Genomic DNA, 20000 nt, shown 5'->3' on the forward strand with positions numbered 1-20000 from the left:
CTTATTTAATTATAATCCTGATAACAAATGTGTTTAGACACAATCATTGCCCAGAGTGCCCAGTGTTCAAATTTGGCCTTCAGCTGAAGCGACTGCTTCAGCGTTTGGCAGCTTGACAACCAACTGGTTAACGGTCTTGGTGAGTGTCTGTAAACACAACCATGCATTGTCAACATTGGAAATTTGGGCTTTAGTGGCCCACATTTGCCAAAGATTTGAGATACTAACATCTTCCACAGACATGCATTTCTGCCTGCACTCAGGTTTAATTTACTATGAAGTTGGCATTCTTCACAAGCAATGTGAAGTCCTAAACATGATAAAAGGGTACATTATGATGTAAAGCAAAAGAAAAGAAAGCCTCAGCTTGCTGCACATAAATAAAAGCAAATGGTATTGATTGGAATAATTGGACACAAGGCAATGAAATGATCATCCCATTGCACAGGCTATATGGTTGGTAAATCACAGGACAACAGTAAAGCAAAACAGCAGCATTGTCGAAGGAGAATTATGCCGTTGTGTCGTTGGCTTGCATATTCACTTTCATGGCATATTGTTTTCAATCATATTAGTGCCAGAACAATGTACCTTTTCTTTATTCTGATTTCTCAGTTCATTCATATTAGTTATTAAATATAATTGATACCATGCAAAATGAACAATTTCAACAACGTAATAAGATGACGATGAAACTGCTCACCAGCAGCTCAATGCCAAAGAGGGTACCAGAGAAAGCCCCATCATCTAGAGGGCCTCGAAAGCGGATGACCCCTCGTGCCATGCCTGTGGGTAGCCCAACAATGACGTGCGCATTCAGCTGAGCCTTGGGTATCATGGAGAGACGGACTTTTTCATTAACAATCAGCAACCGTTCTGAGAAGGATGGTATTCCAAGCAACACCTGCGCAGTCTCCTCATCAATTTCCCTGTAAGCCAGAAGTACCGGCTTGGTTCACTTGATCTATGAGCTGTTATATTATTGATTAAAGAGGTCTCAAAGTAAATGCAATAAAAACAGGTCAAAAAGAAATAAATAAAAATTAATACAGTGATAAAAGCAGAAAAGTACAATGAGGAAAAAGATGGACAGTTAAATAGTATTGATTCAAAGATTAAAGAAAATAATGACAAAAAAATACCTTAACATGAAATTGGAAAATTTTAAACAATAAAACTAAAAGAACCAAGTACGCATGATTGAAGCCACCTTTCAACCTTCTGACAACCATTGAGACAATTATTTTTCAGTTTAAACATGATTTAAGGTATACCTATACCCTTCTGGCCATCCCCTCACTCACCTCCAGCCACCCCCTCCCCCCCCACCCCAATTCATATGATATACTTCAAAACCCTTTATATATGGTCATATGAAAACTAAACTAAATACTTCAAAGCCCTTAAAATAACTACGCTGAGTTTATAATGATTAAAAAGGCAAATGAAATAAATTTAAAGTTAAACTTTCCAAAGAGAAAAATAATTGGAAAAAGCTTCTTCATTTTGAATAATTCCAGTTTTTCATTTTCTTCTCCACCATCATCTTTTGTTCACCAATAGACTGCCACCCCTCCCAAACCCCAACACTTAATAACCCCTGCCACACGACTATCCACTCTGATAACATGATCGTTGACAAACCAACCCAGCTGCAAACATCAAATGCCACAGAGAAATAAACAATTTTTAAGTCCTAAAAAAAACGTTACAAATTCCTCATAGATAATCAAAATGGACATTTGACTAATTTTAATAAAGACCCACCTGAGATCTTTGGAATAAACTTTGAGAATTGTGTCAGGAAAATCAATCACAGTCACATCAAGCGTTGACCTACCCTGATAAACACAATCAAGCACACCAAATATAATTGAGATCAAATCAACTTTTTCTTCTTCAAAAACTATCCACAATAAAGTTGGGCATTTTATTTGGGATTGCAGCAGTATTTTCATTACTCTAGAAAAATCTTCTACAAGAACAACAGAAAAAGGTAGAAGCAAGACACAGCAATAAATAACATTAAAGTCTTCCGAGACCATATTAAAAAGTAAAACTACAGTAAAAAAAAAAAAAAGCAGATCAACAACTTTTAGCAAGAAGAAGCGGATGATTTGGAGCATCGTGGCCAACACATACAATAACATCGAATGAAACAATTGATGAAGTGCAAAGGGTGTGGTTCAACTTAAGTGTGAAAACAAAATTAAAACAATCAAAATAAATGGGATGAGGGAACAAAATGCAGGAATAAACACATCCATTTTAGTGACACCATTAGATTTTGCGGGTTCAAAACAGCGTTTGAGGATCAATTTCAAACTTCTTGTCAAGTGAATTCAATTTCATGCCAATTCACCTTTTTATGGATTTAGAGAGCAAGGTATTTAAGTGAGAATCGAGCATACACAACAATGAAGGAAGGAAACATCCTGCTTAGACAACACAGATGTGATGCGATTGAGGAATTAACAAGCAGCAGCCTTTCACTACATTACCACAATAAGACTTCATTTACCACCAGATTCATCATCAGCTTTGGACCAACAGGGATCAAAGCAGTTTCCTATTTGTTAGCCTGTCTCCCCACGCAGCACGGGAAGGGGTTTTGCAAGTGTGTGTGTGTGTGTGTGTGTGTGTGTGTGTGTGTGTGTGTGTGTGTGTGTGTGTGTGTGTGTGTGTGTGTGTGTGTGTGTGTGTGCGTGCGTGTGCGTGTGTGTGCGTGTGTGTGCGTGTGTGTGCGTGTGTGTGCGTGTGTGTGCGTGTGTGTGCGTGTGTGTGCGTGTGTGTGCGTGTGTGTGTGTGTTTTCAGACCACAACTTATTTTTAACCATCTGAGCTTTGTCATCAAATCTTCAACAAACCCTTATTATGAGGATATGGAGAACAAAAATAAACAAATTATACAAATATTATATATATATATATATATATATATATATATATATATATATATATATATATATATATATATATATATATATATATATATATATTTGAGCTGATGTGTTAGGTACGTTTAGTTTGAGTACAAAGCGAAAGTGGATGGGCTTTGCATTTGTCTATTTTTTCCCCCACAACACCAGAGAGAGAGAACTGTTCCAAGAATTGAGCGAGCAAAAACTTTAAAAGTCGATAATTTTTAACCGAGAGAGGTCCTACATGTTTACCCTGTATGCAGGAAAGACCACTTGACAATCCGTCAAGTTTTGGTTCAGTTAATTCAAGTGGGAAGAATAGCTGTTGTTGGTGGACGTTGTTTATGTTTTCACCCCTGTCTGTTTGTCTGTGTCTGTGAGCAGGCTATCTCAAAAAGTTATGGACGGATTCAGACGAAACTTGGTGGACAAGTTGGGTGCATGACAAGGACTAATTGATTTGATATTGGTGAAGATCTGGATCCGGATCCGAAAAATTTTTAAAGTGATTCTTCACCATTGAGCGATCGGGCCAAAAACAATATGCTGGTATAGCACAATATTTCATAACGTTACGGACGGATTCAGACAAAACTTTGTGGGCAAATTGGGTAGGTGACAATAACCAGCCAATTAGATTTTAGTTCAGGTGCAAATGTACATCCAGCCTATCAGTGGGATACAAAACAAGCTGTTATTGGAGGTATGCGATTTACCGAATGCCATTCTAGTTGCTTCTATTCCATTCAGACGAATTGTTCTTTCCGCACTCCATCTTTCCACCTTGTCTTTGGTCTTCCCCTGATATGATATAATATGCCATCCATCATCTCCTTATAAAGATCCATTCTTATTGCAACATGTCCAAAAGTATATTGGTTTCAGTCTGTTGAATGGGCTGGAAGGATGATGTAGAGGTACACACCCTCGCCTCTAAGCTGCCCAGACTGGGTTTGAATCTCAGTCTGTTTTCTACCACTTTTCACATAACAACATATTTCCTGCCCTCTTTGCTGTACAACTTTCCCAAGCTAAACCATCATGCATGCATTCTCCCAGTAACCCTCTTTTTGTAACATCCACAATTCAAGCATTCCGCACACCTCCAACCCTTTTGCCCTTCTTTTCTTCTCCCCTGAGATTATTTTCATGTCTGTGTTGTCCCACCCTGAATTCCAGTTAACTCTTAATTATTAATGATACCTACCATGTTTGGTTCATTTGTTCCTGAATGCCTACATCTTCAATAACCTTGTTAAAAAAATTTTTTTATCCATTTGACAAATCCATACTGGGTGGTGAACCTTGGTAATGTCCTATGGAGATGTTCCCCATCATACCAACCTGGCCACAACAAAACCTGCTCCTCTTTTGTCAATTGTTTCTTCATAAAATCTTAGTCACCGTGTTGACCTGCCACTCTCTGGGGTTCAGGTCTTCCAGAAGCATGGGTGTGGTGAAATTGACTACATACAGAGATTTTGAAAATCTTTGTTTGGAAAGTCAGCAAATGAAGCACCACTCCATCTTAAATAAAATTTGGTCAATCAGCACGACATACTTGCAACTCGAAGATTCCAAAAGCGTCATCAAAGTAAAAGCAACTTATGTAAATTCCTTTGCCTTTTTTCTTTTCTCTTTTAAGGATACCATGCAAATTTGAGCATTTAAGCAGGAAACATAAACACCTCTTTTATTACTCATGCTGTAGGCTGGGAGCTTGAGTATGGCGATCATCCCTCTGTGGTTTGTTTTGTCTAGTTATCTTGCCGACAAACAATGAGAGCAGCTGCAATTGCCAAATTTGGCACAGAGCTTCACATTGTGATTGTTTCGGACAGGTTCAACTTTGAGCTCATAGAAAAATATAAAATGAATTTGGTGCAGGATTATATATACTCATGCCATGGACGTGTGACAGTACATATCAGCACCATCTGAGGCGGTGTATTACACTTTGAGAAAACGACGAAGCAAGTCAGCACCCCCCTTGAGTGCACTCCAGTTTTGTTAGTGATAATTCTCCAGAATAACCTGAACAAAAGAAATAATGGTAATTATTTTCAATTTTTTAAAACATTACAAATTGCTTGTTTTCAATTTTTGCACGAAGTAGTTCCAACAATTTTATTTTATTTTTTGTAAACATTGTCGAGGCTCGTGTGAGAGCTAACACACAGAACGTACAATAAGAGGAGCAGGAGACAAGATGGGCGGGCGAGGGATGGAAAAAAAACAAAACAATGTGGAACAGAGAGCCGAGCAGATCTGTGGAAGGGAGAGGGATGCAGCAAGGCACACAGAGTAAACAAGATGGACACTACAGGGACTCTCAGATCCTTACATGACAGGGACTTTCAGGAAGGAAAGCAGGGAATTTGAAGGAGGTGGGTTTGGGGTGGATTAGCGGGGGTAGAAAAGATTGTGCTTTTCCATGGGGGAAGATAAGAGATGGTGGTAAACAGCTGTTTTGAAGACCTGGAGGGAAGAGTGGGATTGAAGAGAGTGTGGGAATTTGTTCCAAAGGTGGGAAAAAGAGAGGAATGAATGAGTGAAGGTGAGCAGTAATTCTTGATTTTGGTATGCTGTCAGACCTTGAGCACCCTGAAAAAAGGATGGGGGGGAGGGGGTGGACTGGACATATCTCAGACAGAGTGGGGATGGCGAGGCCGGAGAGGAGACGGTAAAAGACAAAGACCACTGACCTGCATGTGGTGAAAGAGTGAGAGACCCAAAGACTCAGCCTCATCACAGAAGATACCAATGGCCCTAAATGCCTTGGTCTCCACAGCGTGAAGCTGAGAAAGGTGAGAGGCAGGAGCACCCGCCCAGTGGAGAGAGCAGTACTCCATTTCTGAAAATTTCCACAAATTTCAGCGCAACTTGTCGTTTTCAAAAGCGACAGATGCTACGGAGCAGCAATACTTCCAGTCGCTGTGTGTCACATGTCCAAAAATAATAATTGCGACATGACAGGAGTAATCATCATGATGTTTTAGTGGACGTTGCAGGTCTAATGATTTCGCATCTGGGAGTAATTAGTTATACCAAAAGAAAATTGAATAAGGTATACACACAACAGCCTATGCTTTTTTATAAGGTACAATGGGACTTACATCACTCACCAGTACAAGGTAGCAGACAAGACAGCAGATTTAAACATCCCCTTCCAAAGGATGGCATACACTACCTGCAAAATATTATGACAGGAGTTTGTCATCAGATTCTCTCCTTTTGGAAATCAAAACTAAACAAGACATTACAGACAGAATACCTCATTTTATCCCACACTTATTCACATTCTTGTCTTGGTGCTACTGTATGTTGTTGAACTATAACCTTGTAATTCACCATTATTGCTGTTGCTATGTTCTGCTTCTATTCTTGAGTAGGATTGGTGCTTGATTCAATCCATTGTGTAGATCTATTATTTGCATTCCTTTTGGTTTCCAGCCTGATCATCTGACTCACTCCAAATGTTCCCCAATCTTGACCTGAGCTAATTGCTAGCTCACATCTACCTGCCAGAAATGATCATTAACTATATTAACATATATTAAGCACAGCTGCTTATTATCAGCAATTCCAACTTTCATGCTTTCATGATTTAGTTGTCCATAAATCCAGATATTTATGAGGAATGCTGATAATAATCAAAATCCACCCTAATATACGTCGAGCTAAAATAATAATAATAATAATAATAATAATAATGATTATGAGCCTCACATAGGTGTCGAACGAGTGTTCTGTGTCTGTCATGACACAAACACAGCCTTTGTAGGAAATGTTCTTGGCGTTTGGCTTGACATCACATCGCACCGCTTCAGTAAGGCGAAGTAGCAGAAAGTAGCGAAGAGTACCATGTCGTTTTGTTGGGGCAATGCTCTTCACTGCTGCCGTGGAGCCCACGCTATAGTGCTGAACCTTGTGCATGGTTCTTGGCTCCCTCAGAGCAGTGGTTACTTGGGTAAGTCTGTCACGAGAGAGAGGAATTAGAAAAGTTTTTCATCAACCACAGCAAATCATATGCTCTATTGGAAGTTCTTGCACTGTGTTATGCAGTTGTTGTCATTTTTACTCTTGCAATTGGAACACCAACGAGTTAACTCAACTGTCACCTTGGAACCACAACATAGACAACTTCTATGAAAATAGGGATTATTAAATATATATATATATATATATATATATATATATATATATATATATATATATATATATATATATATATATATATATATATATATATATATATATATATACATCCTACAAGCCTGGTGTGTTGGCGCAGTGGTTAGGGCAGTGCTTGGGATCCAAAAGGTCCTGAGTTCAAGCCCCGTTGGGCCACTGAATTAATACACCAGGGGGTTGACTCAGCCTGTCATCCTTCCGAGGTCGGCGAAATGAGTACCAGTGTACTGGGCCGGTGTATACCCCGGTTAAAATAGGTGTACCATATCCCTGTGTCGTAAGAGGTGACCAGGGTTGTGTCAGGAAGGGCATCCGGCGTAAAACATGTGCCAAATCACTATGCGGATCATACGGATGATCCGCTGTGGCGACCCCTAACGGGAGCAGCCGAAAGAAGAAGAAGAAGATATATATATATCCTACTGTATTAAACCAGGGGAAAAGGCTGTCAAAATGATGGGCGCACAAAACTCAACACGCCACAGAAGATTACCATACACGCAAGTTATGAATTATGTCCGATTGTGGTGTAGTGTTTTGACTGAAAGCTTTTCAAAGAAAATAAATAATAAAAATCAACTTTCACCCTTTAAAAATCGTGCAAATGAATTATTCAAATATCAGTTGCTTCTTTTTTGTTCGTATCCTTTTCTCACTTGTGTTGCAAGTAGAGTGACCTGTTTTGTGATGCTTTAAAAGGCAGTGTATAATCAGAAATACTGTTTGATGAATAAAATGTAAATGTTGGAAAAAAAAAAGCGTTGAATCTAGCAATCATTTTCTGAATCTCATCGACATGAGAAACAGGATTAAATGAGACTCACATTATTATAAGTGAAGGAGGAGGAAGAGTTTTTGTTTAATGTAAATTGAAACCAGCCCATCGATCCACATCTTACTCAAGTATATCTTACTGGTTGAAAATGGCCAATATATCCTCACCTTACTCAACTACCGGTACATCATATTGTTTGCACATAGGGGGTACAGTTATTTCTTGATTAGTGGTATCCGCTACAGGACAATTGTTGACGGACTCACACACAGGAAGGCATGCAGAGACTGAGCTCCTTTTATGTTATGATTATGGGGGTAGATGAACTGATTTAACAGTACAGATAGGATTGTATAGCGTAGCAAGGTTTGTGGACGGGTAGAAGCACCTCGATGTAAATAAGTCAGGGAATCAAAGTTAAAGCCGCTGTCACACCTTGACGTTTTAGCCAGCGTATGGCAACGTATCAACATTGATCTAAAACGCTGGCGTACGGTGAACTATTGATGTTTTTTTTAATTTTTGGGCGTATAATAACGTGTTGGACGTATGCATAACATATTAGTAACGTAAACAGAATGTTTTAATCACATATAGATAACTTATACCAACGAATGCTGAGCATGTTGTCGGCGTTCACAACCTATGCCCAATGATAGTCTAACTTATGCATAGCGTGGCAGCGTATCGCCGACGATCACGTGGCGTAGGCTATTCATAGGCTGCGGCTGGACGATTCAAATCTTAACCGCACTAGACATCGAGGTGAGAAGCCGCTGTCACACCTTGACGTTTTAGCCAGCGTATGCCGATGTATGTAAAATTTGCCGAACCAAGCTGGCACACGTCGAATACGTTATGAGTAAGTTTTGTATATGTTAATAGCACACTGGCATACGTCGTAGTACGCTGGCATACGTCGTCATACGCTGAGTACGTCGATAAATTTTCAGCATGTTGAAAATTTCGACGTACGACACACATTCCACATACGCTGGCATAAGTTGTAGGCATGCTACGCGATCGTTGACACACGTCGACACACGTTACTTGTACATTACTCAAGTCGAAACACGTCAATGTAATGGTTAGCATCAGTGTTCCAGACTCCCCGGATTTTTTTATTTTTTTATTTTCTTCGGTATGACGGTGATGTTGACACTTCGATTTCTAGCCTGGCATTGGCTTAGCGGTTAGGGTGGTGGCTTGGGATCCTCTGGTCCTGAATTTGAGCCCCATTGGCCACTGAATTAACACCAGGGGGTTGACTCAGCCTATCATCCTTCCGAGGTCGGCGAAATGAGCACCAGTGTACTGGTAATAGGGGCACTGCATCAGTGGCATAGCCACGCCCTTAACCAATGATGCAACCAGCAGGCAAAAAAGGAAGCACACGAAGGGATCCATGTTGGTAGTATCCAAGGTCAGGTCATGTACACATCACTTATCAATATTATTTTTATTAATAAGAATCCCGTGTACACCAACATCAGTGTGACAATTTCAATTTTTAAGCTAAACCTGGCTACAACCATTTAAATGTGTGTATAATTATTTTTAATCTTGTGCAAGATTCAATATATTTATGCAAGATGTTTTTCACCAAAACCTTGCACAAAAAAAAAGTTTTCATTATTAGTGTGGTCAGTATGCACACATACCAAAGGAAGTAAAAACACAGGTAATTATGTGAACACTTTCAAACATCTATTGTATCCGACATCTCAAGTGGGAAGCCAACACATCTGAGCCATCTCGCCGGGGTGTGAATTTCGGCCCAGCTACAAACTGTCATTCTGGTGTATTGCAGGCAGGGTGATTCATCAATGTGTGTGTCGTCACTTGGATTTGCATTAAACTGGGTGTCCCGTCTGCCGGAATTAGTTGGTGGACGTTAAAGATCCCATGGTGTCCTTCGTGAAGAGTCGGTGAGCTATCGCCGGCACACTAGCCAAATTCCAAATTCCTGCCCAAAACCACATGGAGGCACTGCATCAGCGGCACAGTCACACCCCCAGCAAATTGTGATACTCACATTCATGTGCTGCGTATGAAAGAAGAGAAGTCCAAATCTTAATTTTTGAAAACTAATATTTCATGGTATCTATGATATACTGTAATACATACATACATATATATATATATATATATATATATATATATATATATATATATATATATATATATATAAAATGTTTTGCAAGTTGTACTATACTGTATTTATTAGTTTTATTTAACGACAAGTCTGAGAATTTTAATGGTTTGCTTAGGATCGTATCTTAGCAAAGTTTTGTTTACAAAATGCATCGTTTGCATTGAAGTTGGCACGTCTACAAGCAAGTTATGGCATGCATGTTGTAATATTTAGTAAAGTTTTTCCCTCTCGTATCAGGCAAACCTTACTCCAAAATGTTGCTTGCTTAGGTCTGACTGTTATTGTTACTTCAAAGCCAAAGGAAATTGGGATAAAGATAATTTCTGATTCTGCTATATCCTCACAATACCATGAAAAAAAAAAAATATATATATATATATATATACATATATATATATATATATATATATATATACATATATATATACATATATACATATATACATATACATTATATGAAGAGTTCAGAAGCAAAAGAAGATGAATCAATTTTTCCCATTTTCATGAATCAAGATTTAAAATATCTATATATTAATACTGAAGGACCAATTTTGTGCTCCTCCTAGAGGTCGCGTCATGTTTTTCTCGGTACTGTGACCTGAACTGAAAGAAACTTCGTACCTGTAAGAGTGCATCGCACATAGTGGCAATAGTCAACTTTCAAATATGAAGCAGAATAAACACTTTTCGTTTTACATTCGTTTACATAGCGACGTGTGACGTCACCGCTGAGAGGCGTCAGGACGTCATGACATCATCGGTCATTCGGTGACGTCATTACGTCTGCCGTCGACAGACCATTACCGCTGAGAGGTGTCAGGACGTCATGACATCATCGGTCATTTGGTGACGTCATTACGTCTGTCGTCAACAGACCGTTACCGCTGAGGTGCAATTCCACTCCTCGAAAATATTGTCTGCAATGTAAAACCCTCTTCTGCACATGCTGACTACCTCAGAATGTGAATTTGACACAAAAAATGTAACAAGAAACATTTAATTGTATCTTCTATCTCTATATTAATACTGAAGGACCAATGTTGCGCTCCTCCTCGCGGTCGCGTCACGTTTTTCTCGGTACTGTGACCTGGACTGAAAGAAACTTCGTACCTGTAAGAGTGCATCGCACATAGTGGCAATAGTCAACCTTCAACTCTGAAGCAGAATAAACACTTTTCGGTGAGACGGAAGCGAGAAGTGAAGAGGCGGGGGTGGGGGATGAAGAGACAGGGGCAGGGAGTGAGGAGGCAGGGGGCAAGGTAAGCAAATTTTGGGGTGAGGGTAAGCAAATTGAAAGCGGGAGGCAGGGGGAAATGGGGCGGGGGATGAGTGGGCGGGGGCTGGGGTGAATTAGGCGGGGTTGAGTGTGAGGGGTGGACAGGGAAGCGGGGGCCCGGGGCAAGTGGGGCGGGGAATCAGGAGACGGGGGCGGGGAGTGAAGAGGCGGGGGCGGGGCCAGGCTAATTAAATTTTTGGGCGGGGGTAAGCAAATTGAAGGCGGGGGGGGAATGGGGCAGGGGTGGGGGATGAGTAGGTGGGGGTAAGCACGCCCTGTCCAGTCCATGTCCCTCGAGTGTGGGTGAGCTGGTGAGGGTGGTTGAATGAACGGAATCCGTCTGTGACGGGGTTTCGGCTAGTATATATATATATATTTTTTTTTTTTAATGTGCTTTCTTGGTATAGCATATGAATTCCAAAAAGGGTGGTCCGAAACTTATGCAAGTGAAGTAACAGGTCAGAATTTCACATTTCTAAATTTAATTTAAATAAATTGATAATTTTCAGTTTGTTTTGCATCAATAGCAGGCAAATCCAAAGTAAACTTTGTTTGGTATCAAGACCTCACATAATCACCTCGAATTTAATCACAATCACTAATGCAATATGAAAAAGTATTAATCGGAATTTTTTTTAAGGTTTCTGAGAGAATAAAACCCAACGTTATTTTGGGTGGGTGGGGTTGCTTCGGATTCATCAGCCCAACACTGGCTTGAAGGTTACATCAGCTTTGAACACCATTCTAGCAGAAGCAAGAGCAAATCATGTGCTGATCTTGCAGGGCATTCAACAAGGCAGGATTTTGTTCAAATAACATTCACTTTTTTGTGGGGGTGGGGGGGTAAACCCCAGCAATGGCTGATTTTTAATTCACATTTTGTTGGTAATACCAACCAATGCCAAAGAGAAAAGCCATAATCAGTGCTCCATCACAATAATCTGAGACTCCCTCGCTTCATAATGTGTGTGTGGACTCTGTAACCATCCATTCAGGTAAAACACCAAGTGGCCAGGATTTCTGAAAATATTTCTGTGCAGCCCAGTATTTTTTAGGGGGTGGGGAGAGGTGAAAACAAAATTGGTGCCTGTGACTGACTGGATAACCACAGAGACCACAAATGCCAACCAATTGCGACTCACATCCACAGAGGAATCTCAAGTTTCTTGATTTTTGAACTGTAACACTACACAAAGATCCAGCAGAGAGGAATCAGTGTCAATGATTGCCATCAATATCACTAGACACATAGTTGTGGAATAAAGTTTTCTTCAACGATGAACACTGTATCACTGAAGGATAGAGAAAAAATATATATTTTTTCTTTCTTCTCCAGAATCTTCGCAATATTGGAATTTGATCAATACATCCCCCACCGCCCCCACCACCACCACCCCAAAATAGTGTTTCCTCTGATGCTATCGCATTGGTGACAAAAAAAACCCCCCAAAAAACCGATATCATGACTTTATCCACAAACATAAATCCATAGAATAGAGGAATTAGGCTCTAAATAACACCGGGCTTAAATAATCGTGTGCTTGCGGCAGCTCAACTCATGCTTTGGACTATGGCAAGCAAGCTGTTCCATCCTACCATGTGAAAAAAAAACTGGTGGAACTAAACAGAAGTTCTGAATCTTGTAAAGGGTATTCAATATCATCAAAACTGTCCATTATTTCGAGAGAAATTTGCTTATTTTGGGGTGTTTTGGCGTCTTTAGAGAGGTGACGCGATCATAACATGGGCATCACGTGACTATGATTATGTGCACTGGTTGATTAAATGGATATATGGGGTTTTGCAAACAAGAGGGCACGGCATGTATTGGTTTCTGAAACAAAGCGTTGAATAGCAGTACATAATACATGGGTTATATTGAATTTTCAAAAACAACGATTTGGAAATCAGAAACATGACACTGTGAGTTGCATCCCGGCATGCTAAGTTTAATTTTGGCAGGAATGGCGTTTCTTGATTTTTGCATATGAACTTCATCCATATACTGCCAGAAGAATCAAAATATATGCAACATTTTCCCAGTCACACACAAAAAATAATACTTTTAGTAAATAAGACATACATCCAAACATTTAAAAAGCGAAATGCTTTGCGACAATTTGAAATATTAAAAAAACCCAAGGAGATCTGAAATACATTTCATTAGTATGATGATGGAATTTGTTTTTAATTCAGCTTGAACAATGGAGATTATGGGGTGGAGGTATTCAATCTTAACCTGAGAAGACAATTGCACAGCATAATAGGAACCACTTTTCTCCAAAACAAGAGAACTTCTACAGTGAGTCTCGTTGTGATATTGTGATTATTACTAATTTAGTGTTCACTTTGTTCTCGACCAAGCATCACACTGTGATGGCTACGTGGGTGAAAGTTCAAGGCCTGATTGCAGAAAACATAAATAAATATATATTTTTTAATCGATGATGCCACATCAGTTGTTCATGCTTAAATGATGTATTATGTTCACTGAATGAAGGATTCAGGAGAGGGTAGGAAGGGTATGTTTGCCTTCAAAAAGAACCTTTGAAACAACCCTAAAGGTAGAGATTATGAGACATTATTTATACATGGTGTTTCAAAAGTCTTGGTACGACTTGGATTGGGTCTCTATTGATGATTATTAATTTTAATTATTATTTCTTTCTCAGGTTATATTCTCATAAGTTGGGAAATTGTCTCCACCAAGTTTCATTCATCTTGATGGAGCCAATTTCACCAAGTACACAGCATGATGACGAAGTAAATTAACAGAATGGTAGGTTTTAAAGACAAAGCTTGTGATCAAGACTCAGCGGCTTTATCGCAAACAATTGAAAGTGAGAGACCCGCCCTGTAAGAACTGTATTCTTCACAATGTCAGGAAGTTCCAGAAATAAGGCATTGCTCACAATCTTAATAAATTATGGAGAAAGAAGACTGGGCGTTTATAAAAGAACATTGAGGCGGAGAGACAATCTGTCACTCAAAGGCGAACGAGATCATCGAAATGAAGCTCACAAGAGCTTGGTCTTTCGAATCCTGAAGCAGGCCAAGAAACTTTATCCAAAGAAAGTGCAGATCAAACACTCTTTCACCGACACTGATAGTGTAGTAGACAGTAGAAAAATCGTCCAAATTATGATACAAGCATCAAATTTGGCATTTCTGTTCAAATCTGCCCGATTGGCCATTTGAAAATCCAAATTTTGAAAAATTTGAAAAAAAAAAAAAAAAAAAAAAAATTGAAGCGACAGCTGGCTGAAATTCTTGAAGCGCAAGTGAACATCCCAGACAGAGAACCAAGGGGAGATGCAGTCATCATTGATGGCTCAGCACTTATCAATGCCCAACCTCCACGCACTTCAAAGATATTTGATGACTATGCTAAAGAAGACATCATCCCAAAGGTGGAATCCTATGGTGCCAGGTACGAGAGGGTGGACGTAGTGTTTGATGTGTACAAGAAGTCAAGTCTGAAGTCCGAGGCAATGTCGAAAAGGGGGCAAGGAATCAGAAGAAGAGTGACAGGAACCAGTAAGACCCCAAGTAACTGGAGAAGCTTTCTTCGAGATGACAGCAACAAGACTGAGCTGTTTCACTTCCTTGCGGAAAAGATGTGTGAAGCACAGACGACAAGCACAGTCATTGTCACAAAAGGAGAAGATGCCATTAGCAACACAAGGAAGTCACTGGATGCTGTCTCCATGTTGTCATGAAGAAGCTGACACTCGAATATTTGTACACGCCAGGGATGCAACGACGGATGGTAGAAAGTCCATTATCATGAAGGCTAATGACATGGACGTACTAGTCATAGCAATATCTGTACTGCCATCCTTACAGGAACTAGGTCTTGAGAACATGTGGATTGCCTTTGGCCAAGGAGCCAAGGCACGATGGATTCCAGTCCATGAGGTAGTTTCTGCAATAGGGCCTGAGAAAGCGAGAGGGATCCCATACTTCCATGCGTTCACTGGATGTGACGTCATGTCTGCCTTCCATGGTAAAGGGAAGAAAACTGCATGGCAGACTTGGAATGTCTTTGATGATGTTTCTAAAACATTCACCAATCTCAGCCAGCATCCAACATTGATTCATGATCTTGACTTTTTTGAAGTTTTTTTTTTCTTCAAATGTTTCAAAATTTGGATTTTCAAATGGCCAATCAGGCAGATTTGATTAGAATCCCCGAGAGAACAAATGTGCCAAATTTGATGCTTGTATCATAATTTGTATGATTCCTCTCAAAAATTGCTGTTATCTGCCCCACTAAGACAAGGCATCTAAGTTTAGCGACAGGTTGATCATCAAGACAGAGCACATCTGTCTCCACATTCCCCAGATCTCAACCCACTAGACCTCTTTCTGTGGGGCTCTGCAAAGGACAATGTTTACAAAGATGACCCTCATACCATTCAGAAGCTCAAGAGAGCTATTGAGGAAGTTATAAGATCAATCTCACCCCTGATGTGCAAGAGGGGGATGCAGAACTTTGTTGTCAGAGTGAATGCTTGCCTGGCACACCATGGAGGTCACATCAAACACAGGGGCATTCCATGTCAAGTGTACACAACCTCCCAACACCAATACCTCATTTTCTCCCCATATGTTGGTCATTTATTCACTTGGGTGAAAAAAACTCAAAATACCAACTTTTAGACCAGTGGAACCATCGGGGCCCATTTTAGGACCCCCCTCCCAAAATTTTGGTGCCCCCGGATACCCCACAATCTTCCAGAGGCCATATCACAGGTTGTAGTGGTCCGATTTGGCTGATCTTAGTATCAAAATGCTCGTAAAAGCGAGATCTTTCGAATCGTGTAAAGTAAAATCATTCCGAAAGAGTAATTCAAAAAGTTATAGTTTGGGGCGCCCTTTGACCTTGGGCCCCCGCTCCCCAGCCAAACCGATGGTCCCGATTTTTTTGTGAGAGAATACCCCTTCATATACGCCAACACCTCAGCATAAATGAAAATGGGATCCCAATGGGTTCACGCATGGCAAAGATTTATGTTGGGGGACTCGGGTGCTGGACACACAATATTTCTTTGAAATGAGACAAGAGGGGCGGGAGTGGGAAGGACAAAACAGTGGGGAACAGAGACATTAGGAGATCTGTGGAAGGGAGAGGGATTGGGCAGGAAACATGGGGAATACAAGATGGACATTACAGGGACTTTCAGCAAGGAAAGCAGGGAATTTGAAGGAGGTGGGCTTGCGTGGATTATCGGGGGTATAAAAGATCGAGGAATTGAATGGGGGAAGATAAGAGATGGTGGTGAACAGCTGTTTTGAAAGCCTGGAGGGAAGAATGGGAAAGAATAGAGTGAGGAAGTTTATTCCAAAGGCGGGAAAAAAAAGAGGAATGATAGAGTGAAGGTGAGCAGTGATTCGTGATTTTGGTAGTTTTACCAGAAGGGGGTTGTTGGCGGACCTTGAGCGCCCTGCGGAAATGTGATGGGGACAAATCGCAGAGAGAGCAGGGGGGGCGAGGCTGAAGAGGAGACGGTAGAAGACAGAAAGACCACTGACCAGCCTGCGGTGAAAGAGTACGAGGGCCAAAGACTCAGCCTCATCGCGGGAGATGTCAATGATCCGAAATGCCTTGGTTTCCACAGCGTGAAGCCGAGAAAGGTGGGAGGCAGGAGCACAAGCCCAGAGGGGAGAGCAGTACTCCATCAGGCTGCGGACGAAAGCTTTGTAAGTGGTCAGGAGCTCAGGTGGGCTGAGGAAGGACCTTGCACGACGGAGGATTTCCAGTCGGCGACTGGCTTTGGAGGCGAGGTTTGAAATGTGGCTTTCCCAGGAAAGGTCATGGCAGATAGTGAGACCCAGAAGCTTGAAAGAAAGGACTTCTTCCAGAGGATTGTTGAGAAAGTGAATGGGGGGGGGGGGGTGTTCTAAACGGTCCTTTCGGAGAGACATCGTGAGCATGTGAGATTTGTCCGGATTGAAAGACATGTTCCACGTGTTGGACCAGTTTGCGATTTTATCCAAATCTGCAGTGAGCAAATAAACTGCTGCTTCCTGGTCTGAGGGATGACCGATGGCACGGCAGAGGGTGGAGTCATCAGCAAAGAGATATACAGGATTTTCCAGAGAGTCGGAGAGATCACTGATGAAAACCAGAAAAAGAACAGGGCCCAGAAGAAAGACCTTGAGGAACTCCAGCCTGGACAGGAAGAGGGGATGAAAGAACTCCATTTAGGGCCACACGTTGACTGCGACAGGAGAGGAAGTCTGTGAGCCATGAGTGGAGATGGCCTTGGATACCATTGGAAGAGAGTTTGGGGAGCAGAGCAGGGTGCCAGACAGTGTCAAAAGCACATGATTTGTCCAGGGATACGGCTCGGATTTCCTCTCCCGCATTGAGGACCTCCATCCATTGTTGAGAGAGAGCAGAAGGAACATATCCAGGGTAGAGTGACCTGGTCTGAAACCAAATTGATGATTGGAAACCAAGCCATTGGAGAAGAGGAAGGATTTAATGTATGAAGCAATGATTAATCCCATAACGTTGCTGATGATTGCGAGAAGGCTGATTGGTCTGGAGTTGCAGGGATTTGTTTTTGCACCTTTTTATGCAGGGCAGTAATGTTTGCTGATTTCCAAGCAGACGACAGATGACCTCGAGCAAATGAGAGGGTGAATAGAACAGAGAGAGGGTGAGCAAGAGCAGAAGAGCAGGTTTTTAGGACATGTGGACTGATGCCGTCTGGACCGGTTGCAGAATCTGAGTCGAAGTTCGACAGCAAGCTCTCCACCTTGTCAGGAGAAAAGGACACAGAGTCCAGGGACAGTTGTCCAGGGTGCGACTGGGTAAAGTGGATAGAGAAAGCGTTGGGTTTTGGACACAAGATTGTGATGCAAACACCGAGTTTAGGCATTCAGCCTTTTCACGTGCGGTATCAGCAGTGCGCCATTTGAGGTAAGGGAGGGGATGGAGGGGGAACATACACCAGAAACAGATCTGATTAGACACCACCAGGATTTTGAGGAGGGAGAGAGGTTTGAAAGTTCGGACTTGAGCTTAGAAAGATGAAGTTTTCTGGCTCTCCTGAAGGTAGAACACACTTGTTCCGAGCTTTATGGAAGGAACTGAGATTGCCCTCAGTTGGGTTTGCTTTCCATGAGGTAAAGGCAAGTTGTTTCAGGCTAACTGCCTCGCCACAAGCTTCAGTGAACCAAGGGCAGGAGGAAGGGTAGGACAACTGAAGACGAGAGGGGATAAATCTGTGCATGAGGGAGAGCAAGTTTCTTTGAAAGAATTCCCAGGATAAGTTGATGTTGGAGAAAGTAGTGATAGGAGACCAGTCTATAAGTTTGATGGCTGCTTGGAGACCCTGCCAGTCAGGTTGAGTGAAATGCCAGACTCGACGGTGGTGAGGTGGTTCTCTGATAATAGCCAGAGAGATGTCCACTTTGACAAGGACGTGGTCAGAAGAACCGACTGGAGTGGAGGAAGAGCAGCAGATTTTGTCAGGGAAATTTGTCAAAATCAGATCCAGAAGAGATGGAGTACCATTGGTTGAGATCCGGGTTGGGAAGTTGACCGATTGAGTCAGTCCCAATGAGTCGCAGAAAGCTTTTGCTGAAGTGCTATGACAGATGAGAGAGGTACCCACACCTCGCCAACTGGCATGATGACAATTGAAGTCGCCACATATGAGGAAGAGAGAGTTTGGATGAGAAGATAGAAGTTGGTCCATGTTTTCGGATAGATGGAGTCATCACTGTTAGGTGGATGGAACCATACACATATAAACATGAGGTGGGAGTGGAGGGGAAGCCATAGCCAGAAGTATTCCTGGGAGTGTGGGGGAGTGTGAGGGCAGCGCATGGAGAGTGAGGAATAGAGTCTTTGATGAAGAGAGCAACTCCTCCACCAGGACGAGGCTCACGTCTGTCATACCGGAGGAGGGAGTAACCAGGGAGAGATACTTGGGAGTGAGACACGTCTTGGGAGTGGAAAGTTTCTGTTATACAGATTATGTCTGGTTTGTCAGTGGCAACCTGTATGGAAAGATCTGAAAGGTTTGAGCAAAGGCCCCGGATATTTGAGGTCCACACTGTTAATGAAGAGGGAGGGGAGGAGGGCTTTGGGTGCAGGGGGTGGGAGGGGAGGGGGATGGTAGGACAAGGGACGAGGGGGGGAGGTAAGGAGGGTTGTTGAAAGAGTGTGGGGGATTGTAGAATAGCTAGGGGAGGGGGCCGGATGAGAAGGAGAAAAGGCTCTGTGGTGCTGGGGGAGAGGGGGACAAGAGAGGGGGAAGAAAGCAGTTGAGGATTTGAGGAGGTGGAGTGAAGAGATGGAGGTGAGAGGGCAGTGGAAGGTGGCAGCTTTGTGGATGAGAGGAGGGGCAACTTTCAGAAGGATAAGTGAGGGGGGTGAATGGTGGGAGAAAGGTGAGGGGGAGTTTTTGAGAGAGGTGAGAGGGAGGCTTGGAGGGAGAAGAGTGTAATGGTTGCTTTGAGAGTGAGGGGTGAGAGGGGTGAGTTGGCACTGAAATTTGAAAAAAAGAATGGTTCATGGAAAGCGAACATTCATAGCAAATTGTTTTTTTTTTCAGTTTTAGGTCAGAGATGCGATTAAACACATTTCTTGAGGGATGCAATAAAGGCGAATTCAGAGAATGGAGAGATGAAATGCTGTCACAGTTGGATTTTTTAGGCAAA

At 41.8% G+C, this 20000-nt stretch overlaps 1 protein-coding gene across 1 annotated transcript in view; it reads right to left on the bottom strand.

The window, feature by feature from the left end:
- The window catches only part of CYLD (CYLD lysine 63 deubiquitinase), a 145415-nt gene that overhangs the window by 121496 nt on the left and 3919 nt on the right, over window positions 1–20000 (bottom strand). Inside the window, exons 2-5 of the mRNA XM_085890446.1 lie at window positions 15787–15839; window positions 6651–6897; window positions 1768–1841; window positions 704–929 (exon numbers count right to left, since the gene is read on the bottom strand). Of these exons, the coding sequence (XP_085746572.1) occupies window positions 704–929; window positions 1768–1841; window positions 6651–6897; window positions 15787–15839 (600 nt within the window). The remainder of the gene's footprint in view (window positions 1–703; window positions 930–1767; window positions 1842–6650; window positions 6898–15786; window positions 15840–20000) is intronic.

Source organism: Eptatretus burgeri, chromosome 8 (assembly GCF_056783735.1).
Source record: "Eptatretus burgeri isolate ZD-2024b chromosome 8, Ebu_testis_v1, whole genome shotgun sequence".
Lineage (NCBI taxonomy): Eukaryota > Metazoa > Chordata > Myxini > Myxiniformes > Myxinidae > Eptatretus > Eptatretus burgeri.